We start from the raw sequence: 11,301 nt of genomic DNA on the forward strand, positions 1-11,301 counted from the left end.
CTATGTCTCTGTATTTTTCTCTCTCCCTCCCTTCATCTCCCTCTTCTTCCATTTCTCCCTCATCTTTCTCTCCTTTTCATTATCTCTCTTTGTTTCTCTTCCTCTCTCTGTGTGTGTCTCTGTATTTTTCTCTCCCTCTCCCCCTCCCCTTCCTTCTCTTTCTCTCTGACTGTCCGATCATGGTTCTTTCTCTGATTTTATTTCTAGATTCTTGTCTGGTTCTAGGTCTGAATTTGGCATTTCTCTAGTATTTTCTCTGATAAACTGCCTCTAAGATGGTTTTTTAGCTCTTGCTCTAGCTCTAAATTAGCCTCTTGGTCTCTGACTCTAGAATTCTAATTGTAGAGCTGTCCCTAACTCTAACTCCAAGTCTTTCATTTGAAGTTGGCCTCTAGATGTTTGCTCTGGCTAGCTATTTCTTGGATTCTAGATTTCTTTCTAGCTTTTTGGTTCTAGGTATATCTCTAGATCTTTCTCTCACTCTAGCTCTTTGTATAACTGTAGAATGTTCTCTGAGTCTAGGAATATTTCTAGTTTGTCTCACTACCATTTTTCCAATGCTTGCTCTAAATGAATTCTTTCTGTTTTTAGGTTGCCTTTAGCTCTTTTTCTGGCCCTGTCTTGGGATAGAACTCTTTCTCTGATGCAGAACTGGACTCTAGTATTTCCTCTGGCTCTTGGTCTAACTCTAATTCATTCTCTGATTTTAGGTCTATCTTTAGCTTTTTTCTCTGTCTAATTCTCTGATTATCAATCTATCTCTGCCTCTTTCATTGACTTTGATTCTTTCTTTAGATCTAGTTTATTTGGAGTTCTTATACATTTTTAATATCTTATTTTTCCCCAATTATATGTAAAAACAATTTTTAATATTCTTTTAAAAAATTTGAGTTCCAAATTCCCTTCCTTTCCCTTCGTTGAGAAGATAAGCTTTGATGTAGGCTACACATGTACAGTCATGCACATATTTCCATATTAGTCATGTTGTGAAAGAAAACAGAGACAAAAAACACAGGAAAAATAAGGAAAGTGAAAGAAAACATGCTTCAATCTGCATTCATACTTGGAGTTCTTTTTAGGACTCTGTATCTGACCCTAGGTCAATTTCTAGCCTTTGTTTTGATCATTCTCTGATTCTAGGTCTGTCTCTGACTCTACATGTGTTTCTAGTTTTTTCCATGACTTGAAGATCTGGCTCAAACATTTTCTTTGATTTTAGTTTTATCCCTAGCTCTTTCTTTGATTCTAGCTTTTTTGTTTGTAGCACCTTTTTGGCAAAGCAGCTTATGGAAAGTACAGATATTACCAACTGAAAAGAGGGACTGAAGGGTCATGAGAGGGAAACACTGGGAATTTAGGGACTCTACAGGGAAGCGAGGGGCCTGAGGGGGGAGGACACACACCAGCCATGAGCTGTTAGCAAGTGAAAGTTACTGTTGCCCTGAAAACCCTGAATGTACATATCAATAGTTGGAATCTTTGGCTTCATAAGTCTCTTGGTGAGTGATTCAGTTACCTAAAGTTTGCTGTTTGACTGGAAGTATCTGTTCCCTGGGCTGTGGAATATGGCGAAAATGTCCCCTCCTTACTTCTCCCTTTTCCATGTGCATAGTGCATAGAGTGCCAGGACTGAAGTCATAAACAGTCATCTTTCTTAGTTCAAATCTAGCCTCAGAAACTTATTAGTTATGTGACCCTGGGTAAGTCACTTGACCCTGTTTGCCTCAGTTCCTCATGTGTAAATGAACTGGAGAAGGAAATGGCAAATACCCAGTGTCTTTGCCGAGAAAAACCCAAATGGGGTCATGAAGAATCTGAAACTGACAATTTTTAAAAAAATCTCATTGCTGCTTGCTGAACTGGTATTGCTCACTTTAGGGAGTTTCGTGGTCCCGTCAAACCTCGTTTATTTGCTATCTGTACTTTTATTATGGATGCCAGCTGGTTTTTGTTAAATTTCCCTCCCTCCTTTAAAGACTGGGTCTCCATCTCACCTAGACTAGAAGTATAGTGGCTAATTATGGGCTAAATTCTACTACTGATTGGCATGGGAGTTTTGATTGCTAGTTTGCCTTTCCTTGGGTGGTGGCCTCCACCATCATACTGAAGTCAAATAGTGTGGATGTTTGGTCACCTCAGACCTCTTAGGCACAAGATATCTGCCAGCTTTTCAGGTAGCTAAGGTTGCATGCATGGCCCACCACACCCATCTTTTTATTGGTTGTGAGTGAGTCTTCAATGAACCGGTGTGTGTGTGTGTGTGTGTGTGTGTGTGTGTGTGTGTGTGTTTGTCCTTCATTGCTGAAGAAGACCATGCCATCAGAGAAATAATGACGTGACTTCACTTGACTTTGTTTTGAGTGAGGGAGGGTTGTGCAGGTCACCAGCCTCACTTCTCCTCCAGAGCCATCTGAATCCAGTGACCAGATATTCATCAGGATGACTGGAGATGACCCAGGATGAGGCAATTGGGGTTAAGTGACTTGTCCAAGGTCACATAGCTAGTGAGTGTCAAGTGTCTGAGGTGAGATTTGAGCTCGGGTCCTCCTGACTCCTGCACTGGTGCTCTATCCACTGCACCACCTAGTTGCCCCTCAGTGAACCATGCAAACAAGGGAATGTCAGAAGGGAACCTAGGACTAATTGCCTTAGACTTCACCACAAGCCTGCTGATGGTACAAAGAATTGCTGAACCTAGGTCAGATTCTAGCCTTTTCTCTGGTTAGCTCTTTCTTTGATTTGAGGTCTGCTTTGAGCTCTTTCTTTGAGTCTTACATTTTATGATTCTAGGCACCTCTCTAGCTTTTCTCTGATTCTAGATCTATCTTTGGCTTTATTTCTCATTGTTCTTTCTTTGATTTGAGGTCTGTTTCTAGCTCTGTCTCTCATTCTACGTCTGTCTCTAGCTCTTTCTATGACTCTAGAATGAACTCTAGCACTTTGTCTAGAGTGATTTTAGGTCAGTCCCTGGTTTCCTCCCACTCAGAGTTCTTTTCTAGCTCCTTTTCTGGCTTTCTAGTCTGTTTTTCTCTGATTCCAGACCTGACTTTAGCTGTTTATCTGATACTAGGTCTGTTTTGAACTCTTTCTCATATTGTAGCTTTTTTTTTTTGTTTTAAATGTCTCCAACATTAAGACTCATTTCAGGATCTTTTTTGCAGATGCCCCACGGACACCTGTTGTGACTTCCTTTCTAGAGCCAGAGACTGGTCTTTGGGGTATCCTGCACTGTCACGTGGATAGTGAGCCCCGTTCTGAGCTGACCTTTTATCATGGAACCCATTTAATTGCTTCTACCCGTCCTGGAAGCCATCGTTATCCCCACATTCAAGTATCAACCTCCTACAATACCCTGAGGGTGGATATCCAGGATATGAATTCCAAAGACCAGGGAGAGTATGTGTGCTTGGCATCTAATGCCCTGGGCACTACTTCTTCTTCTGTGTACTTTGGAACACGAGGTGAGCAAAGAATTCCTAGGGAAGTCAAGAAGGAGATCATTTAGTGCCTTCCCCTGCTCTAAGGAGGAATCATACAACCTTGTCTATCTCTGTGAGTCTCTGTGTAACAATCTCTGTAGGAGATGCCACAACTTTCTCTGAATGACACATTCTATAGCTTCCCAACACTTAGAGAGAGAAAGTTCTCTCTAAGGTCTGCTGCGAAATTTTCTTTTTGCTATTTTTTCAATCCATCAATTCTATCTGATTCAGCAAACACTAAGTACCTACTATGTGCATAACACTGCTAGGTGCTAATGATACAAAGTAAAAAAGAAAACAGTCCCTGGCCTCAAGGAGCTTACAGTCTCAGTAGAAAGAAGAACTCACCACCATTCAGACAGGAATACTATGCTCACTTACAGAGATGTGCCAGACCTTCAAGAGGTAGAGGAATGTCCAGAACCAGAACAGAGTCTAGAACAAAGACAAAACAAAAGAAATAACTAGATCCAACAGCCAGAATTGTGGGTAGGGGCAGAACAAGTGTAATATAAGCTCCATGTCGTACAGGACCATGTATCCCACAGTGGCTGACACAGGACTGATTGGTTCTCCTCTGACCTGTCTGGCTGCTCCTCCTCAGTCTCTTTTGCTGGATCATTATACATATCCTGCTGCTGGTTGTGGGTGTACCCCAGTGCTTCATCCTGACCTCCTCCTACACTCTGTCTCAGTGACCTCCCCACAAAGATAGAATTAGCGTAAACCATTTCTATGAAAATAATGATCATTGCTCTCCCAAGCTCCCATCTCACATCTCTAACTACTGCTGGACATCTCCACTTGGATATCTGAAGACATATCGAACTCAATATGTTCAAAATGGAACTTATTATCCTTTGCCCTAAACCCTCCTTTCTTCCTAATTTTCTTTTCTCTTTCAAAGGCATCGCGATTCTCCGTCACCCTGGTACATTCTTGAACTAAGATTTCATTCTCAACTATCCAACTCTCCCTAGTTACACACATCCATGTAATTGCCAACCCTTGTCAATTCTATCTCTGTAACATCACTTTCATTGGACACCTCTGTCTTTATTGAGTCACTACCTTTGTTTACCCTATTCTTCCTCCTCCTCCTCACCATCAACTTTATACTTGAATAACTGTGATAGTCTCCTTCCTAACTAGTCTGGCTGACTTGGCTTCTCTCCTCTCTACCCACATCCTCCACAAAATGTGATGTTCCTAATGCACCCTTCAGACCATGTTAGCTCTCTACTCAAAGAGTTCCAGAATTTAACATTCTAACTTTCTTGCACATTGCTCTTCCTCACAGACTCAAGCTGGTCCTTATACTTACTCACTGGTCCTTATACTCAACCAATGTACCATTGGAAAGACTATTTCCCATGCTGGAAATGTGCTCCCTCCCCATCCTCTTCTCACCTTCAGCCTCCTTCAGAGCTCAGCTCAGATGCCATCTCCTACAAGAAGCCCTTCTGATCTCCCTGATGTTGGTGTTCAGTCCTCACTCCCATTGCTTCGTCTATAGTATGAAATTGACTTTTGTGTCTACCTTTGATTCTCTTTCTCCCATTCTTTGTTCCCTTGAAGACCTTGGAGAGCAGAGGGTATGTTGCTTTTTGTCTTTGTATGTCCAGTACCTGAGTCTGACTTATAGTAGGCACTTAATAAAGACTTGATTTAAATGACAAGAAGAACTAAAGATGGCCTAGGCAGGCAATGGGAATATATGCCCCTGGGGCTGAGAAACCAGTGAGCCTTCTAAGTGGGCCTTTTCACTTGTGTCTTACAGTTCTTGATCACTTGAACCTGTACCAGATGCTCTTCATCATCTTCATAGTCTTGTCTTGCTGCCTTTTACTGCTATTGAGCCTGGGGATCATTCACGTTTGGAACAGGTAAAACTGCCTGGAAGGGTTTCTTCTTCTTCCTCTTCTTCTCTTTCATCTTCTTCCTCTTCTTCTCTTTCATCTTCTTCCTCTTCTTCTCTTTCTTCTTCTTCTTCCTCTTCTCTTTCTTCTTCTTCTTCTTCTCTTCTTCCTTTTCTCTTTCTTCTTCTTCTTCTTCTCTTCTTCTTCCTCTTCTCCTTCTCCTCCTTTTCATTTCTCCTCTCTCTTCTTTTCTTCCTTCTCTTTCTCCTCCTCTTCTTTTTTCTCCCCTTTCTCCTTCTCCTTTTCCTCCCTTCAGATCAAATCTTTTTGGTTTAAAACTCTTCTCTTTCCATTATACCGCACCACCTCCCTTTCTCCTGCTTCCTAAGTTCACAGTGAAGCTACGGGAGGGGAAGGGGGCAAGAGGAAGAGTAGGTTCCTGTTTTTCATCCCTTTCTTCTAACTCTTTCTTACTGCTTTTCCTGAGGAAGCAGCTCTAGGAGAAAACCCTTGTAGGATAGTAAGATCCTCTCTGACCTGTTGGAACCAGAGTCAAAGACTTCCTCACTATATGAGGGTTGGTTGGGTTGGAGATGGGAATTCAGCTAAAGGGAAGTGGAAGAATGATGGAAGAAGAAAGGTACAAAGTAGTCTTCTTATCCACTCTTTCTCCACCAGGAAAAGTCTCTTCTATAAGTTGACTGCAGATGAGAACCTGGTAGAGATGGCTTCTCAGAAAAAGAAAGCTCAGGTATCTTCTTTCTTTTTTTTTCTCTAGTTTGGCAACATGTTCTCTACCCTAGTTTCCCTTTCCTGTCTTGGAGATAAGTACTTGTTAGTTGATTTGATACATACAGTTGGGGGACAGGAGCAGGACAAGAAGAGGAGGGGAAGGGACTAGAGAATAAGCATTTTCTATAACATTTACTATGTACCAGGAACTCTACTAAGCACCTTTAGAAATATTATCTCATTTAATTCTCACAACAGCCCTCAGAGGTAGGTGCTACTATTATCAGTTGAGGAAACTGAGGCAATGAGAGGTTAAGTGACTTGCCCAGGGTCACACAGCTAGAAAGTGTCTGAACCTGAATTTGAACTTAGGTCTTCCTGATTCCAAGTCCAGCACTCTATCCACTGCACCACCAATGTCCTTCATTTCTCCTCCAGGAGGGGGACTTGCCCTTTAGGAAATTATTTCCTCAGTTACTGAGGCCAGAAAAAATTTATCACTTACTTTCTGCTCTTTCAGTGATGAGTTGTTCTACTCTCAACTAGGCTGACCAATAGCCCTGACCCATCACTGCAGTTGTTCTCATTCTATCTTGGTAAAGGCCTGCCAGAACTTGAACTATATTGGTCAGCCATTAAGATCTCACAGTTATAGTGCCTGGGGGCAAATTCAACTGGAGAAGGGCTTCAGTTCTGCTTGGGTGCTATTGAACTGGGGCGATCCACTTTCCAGAGAGCCGGGTTGGGACCCCTATGGCCCTAGGACCTCCTGCCCCCTCAAGTTGTGTGAAGAGAAGCCATGGAATTATAGATTTAGAGCTGAGAGGAAACTTAGAGATCAATGGATTGAACCTCCCCATTTTACAGATGAGGAAAATGAGTCAATAAATGACAGAGTCAGGATTTGATTAGGCGCTAAGACTGTGGCAGAGGATCCATTTCCCTTGTAGAGTTTCCTGACCTAAACATGGATGTGAGCCTTTTCACTCGGTTCAATGTGTGCCAATCTCTTTCCTCTCACAGGAGCCATGCCATTTTTTTTCTTTTTGCCTGACAGGTAGAAGAAGAAGCTGCAGTCAAAGAAGCTCAAGGCTTTGCCAAGGAATCAGAGGTGAATTCCACCAGGTCCACTGAAAATGTCCAGATAAATTCTGGCTTCTGCAGACCAGATCTGGACACATTCCTCTAAACTTCTAACTTCCAGAGAGTCCTGGGCAGTGGCTAGTGAAAACAAGGGAGGGACAGAGTGCGCTCTCCTCTTGCCCACCTCTTGTGGACTGTTGCCTCCAATGGGGATTCTGAGGAAGGATTAATAATAATCCCCCCTCTTCTTCTTCTTTCCTCCCCCCATTCCACTTTCCCCTCCATTACTCCTTCTTCTTCTCTCTCCTCCATAATTGTTCATTTCATCTCTTCTCCTAGAACCCCAGGTAGGTCCATAGAAGCCTTTGAGAACTGGACATGCTTTTAACCTCCTGTCCTTACATCTCTTCTTCAACATGGTAGAATGGAAAGCTATGAGTTGTGTTTTGGGGTTTGTCCTCCAAGATAAATCATTGACATCACTGTCAGGGAAGCAGCCAGGTGTGAAGGAAAGAGAATTGGACTTGCGGTCAGCAAATTTGCCTGTGAGAATTTTGACAAGTCATTTAAACTTTCTGGGCCTCCATTTCTTCATCTGTCATATAACGTCTTTGGACTGGATGGTCTCTGTTATCCCGCGGCTCAAAATACGTGATCCTATGATTGCCACAACTATGATGTTCAGATTTTGTGGAGATGAACTACAATATTTTCCCCTGGACAAATGGTCTTCCTGTAATCTCCATTTCCATTTCTATCTCAGAACTGTGATAAATACTAGAAGGATATTTTAGGGACTCCTTTCTTCTCTGGGGAAGACTTATCCTAACCACCACTTCTCTCAGCTCTGTCTCAGTCCCTCTGTTTACCAGAGGCCATAGTACTTCCTAAATAGTCAGCTAAAACTACTCTATCCCATCAACTCTTCTAATGCCCCAATACTCTCATGTCTATGAAAGGTCTCTGATGCCTATAATGGAGTACAGGGAAATTTTGATGTGGGGAAAGTCATCTTCAACTCCCTCTCTGCCTCAGAATATATATATACATATATATATGTATGTATAAAGTATAGATGTCTGTGTGTGTGTGTGTGTATATATATACATATACATATACATATACATCTCCTCCCTCTTTTCTGTCTCTAAATGGTTTATCTCTCCCCTGAGACTACCTCCAGTTTATCCAGTACATCCTTATTTGTATATGATCATTTGTGTGGTGTCTTCCCTCTTAGACTGAACTCCTTGAGATCAGAGACTATGTGTTTTTTTAAACCCTCCTTTGTATCCCAATACTCAATACAGTGCCTGACACACAGCAAGCAGTTAATAAATGCTAGTTAATTGATTGATCTCAGGCTGGGTTTATCTCTTTCAGGCTGGTTATATTTTCCTGCATTCTCTTCAAACCTTTAATCCGTTATACATTCTTGATGCTTTCCAAGATCACTACTTATCGACAAAGTTTTGTCATTAGACTCCCTAGCACTATCATTGCCCAGCATGACTGTAATTGCCATGTAACTACCATTAGCATCATAAAAATAACCACCACCGTCTTTAGTGTCCATCACCATCACCTTCACTTGTTGTTATTGTGTTTCTCCTTCATTCTCGAAGAAGACCATGACCTCAAAATGATGACATGACTTGCAATTGACTTTGATTTGAGTGAGAAATTGCTGTGCAAGGTCACCAACCTCACTTTCTTCTCCTGAGCCATCTGGGTTCAGTGGCGTGATATTCATCAGAATGACTGGAGATGGCCCAGGATGCAATGTGAGACCCTAGCCTTTTTAGGGTTAAGGTCTTGTCAGATTCTCAGTTTGAGTGACATACACCCAGATTTAGTCCAGTGATTTTAAAATTTTCTTTCTATGATCTGTTTTTCAAGTCAAGTGCTTTTGATATGAGATGTCTAATACTACAACTAGTATATACCTTTGTGCTGTATACCTAAACTTTTCCACTGCTCAACTTCTCTATTACTCAGTGTTTGGGAAACTCGGAAGAAAAGTTTGGGAGAGAAGAGGTATTAGATTGACTACCGAATTGAAGGTCTACAGAGCCATTGGGCTGACCTCATTGTTGTATGCCTGTGAAACATGAACAGTCTATCAGCACCATGCCAGGAAACTGAATCACTTCCATTTGAACTGTCTTAGGAAGATTTTGAAGATCACCTACCAGGATAAGGTATCAGACACTGAAGTCCTTGCTTGAGCTGAACTGCCAAGCATTCAAACTATGCTGCAGAGAGTGCAACTCTGATGGACTGGCCACATTGTTTGAGTGCAAAATATACGCTTGCCAAAAAGACTATTTTATGCAGAACTCATATGGGGAAGGCAATCATATGGTGGTCAGAAGAAGTGATACAAGGACACTCTCAAGGTCTCTCTCAATAGCTTTAGATTTGACTGTGCAACATGGGACACACTGGCACAGGACTGCTCAGCATGGTGTGCCCACATCAGAAAGGGTGCTGTGCTCTATGAGCAAAGTAGACTTGTGACAGCACAAAGAAAATGTAGGATGAACAAATTGGGAGTAACCGCCCCAAATGTTCACACAGACCATCTGTGCCCAAACTATGGTAGAGCATTCCAAGCTTGCATTGGTCTGATCAACCACAGATATATGCACTGAAACTTCACTTTATCATGGTGATGTCATTTTGGTCCTCTTCAAGAATGAAGGACAACAACCAACCCAGTACCAAACCATTTTAATGATTACTGCAGCATAGCATAATTTAGGAACTAGTATTGTTAGGTCCCCTTCTTTCCTATTTTAAACATTATTTCCCTTGAGGTTCTTCACCTTTCATTCGTCTGTTTGTTCCTCTGTATAAATTTCATCATTATTTTTAGCTATGTAATTTAATTCTTTGATAGTCCGGTGTGGCACTGAGTAAGTTAAAGTTAGAGAATATTATCATTTCTTTTCTACTGACTCAATCTACCCACAAGCAAGTTAGCATTTCATAAATTAAGTCCATATTCTGCAAAGAGGGTTTTGCAGCTGTGGTCATACAGTTTCTAGGTGTCTCGGTTGACAGACTGTCAGATGTTTTGTACGTTCTGTATTTATCTTGAATGAAATTTCATTTTTTGTCTCTTCCTTTAGGTTTTATTGGTAATAAAAAGAAATACTGGTAATTACATGCTTATTTTATATTCTGGAAGTGTTGTGAATTTATTGTTCCAATTAGTTTCAGCTGACTCTTTGGGGTTTTCTAAATAAGTCATATCATCTGCAAAAGGGGATGACATTGCTTCCTCTTTGTCTATGCTTATTCCTTCATTTTTTTTGGTCTTACTATTACTAGCTGTAGCTAATATTTCTGGCCTTATGTTAAGCCGTAATGGTAACAATGGACACCAATATTTTACTCCTGATTTTAATAGAAAAGTGCCTAGCTTTTTGTTTTGATTTTAAATAGACATTGTCTATTACAGTAAAGAGAGGTTCATTTTTTGTCAAATGTCTTTTCATTACCTATTGGGACAATCATATCAATTCTCAAAAATTTTCCATATAATTTATATTTTTTCCATTTTGAGAATGATTTTATATTTAAAAAAATTAATGGCTGTTTTCCCAACTGGTCATCATTTAATCTTAATGATGTCATTTAATAGGATATTTGGGCTTTTAGGCAGCAATTTTATCTTAGGAGCTGTGACCAGTAAGCATTAGAAACCAACATCAGAGAAAGTCTAATGATGCTATTTGGGACTTGGCAAGCCCTTTTGTTAGAATGGACATAAAGAATTACTACCAACACTAATTTTCATATTAAAGACCATTAGCACCAAAGGAAGTTTTCCTCTTAAGGTAATCAGAAGAACTAAAGATGACAGACTTGCCCAGCACACAGACAGCTGTTTGAAGCCTACATGAGCATGTAGATATGACCAATCTGTAAACTGCAACATGTGAATAGTAGCAGCACTTTCCTCACAGATTGTGATAACCAGCAGAGACATGAGCCCCCCACTCATTACTATCCCTATCACCAGCACCAGTGATCTCATGATCATGACCATCGCTGTCAACATGATTGAGATCACCAGTGTCATAATGTTCCACACCATTGTCTGTCACTGTCTTATCACCTTCACCATTAATCCCTCA

General features: G+C 41.0%; 1 protein-coding gene across 2 annotated transcripts in view; it reads left to right on the forward strand.

The window, feature by feature from the left end:
• The window catches only part of SIGLEC1 (sialic acid binding Ig like lectin 1), a 41,164-nt gene extending 30,826 nt beyond the window's left edge, over positions 1-10,338 (forward strand). Inside the window, exons 19-23 of one of the 2 annotated variants that reach the window (XM_072637054.1) lie at positions 3,162-3,461; positions 5,263-5,368; positions 6,020-6,092; positions 7,131-7,184; positions 9,155-10,338. In XM_072637054.1, the coding sequence (XP_072493155.1) occupies positions 3,162-3,461; positions 5,263-5,368; positions 6,020-6,092; positions 7,131-7,184; positions 9,155-9,205 (584 nt within the window). In that variant the 3' untranslated portion in view covers positions 9,206-10,338. Of the gene's footprint in view, positions 1-3,161; positions 3,462-5,262; positions 5,369-6,019; positions 6,093-7,130 lie in introns of both variants that reach the window. The other variant, XM_072637053.1, reaches the window with a different exon arrangement.
• Positions 10,339-11,301: the final 963 nt, after the last annotated feature.

This window comes from Notamacropus eugenii, chromosome 1 (genome assembly GCF_028372415.1).
Source record: "Notamacropus eugenii isolate mMacEug1 chromosome 1, mMacEug1.pri_v2, whole genome shotgun sequence".
NCBI classification, from domain to species: Eukaryota; Metazoa; Chordata; class Mammalia; order Diprotodontia; family Macropodidae; genus Notamacropus; species Notamacropus eugenii.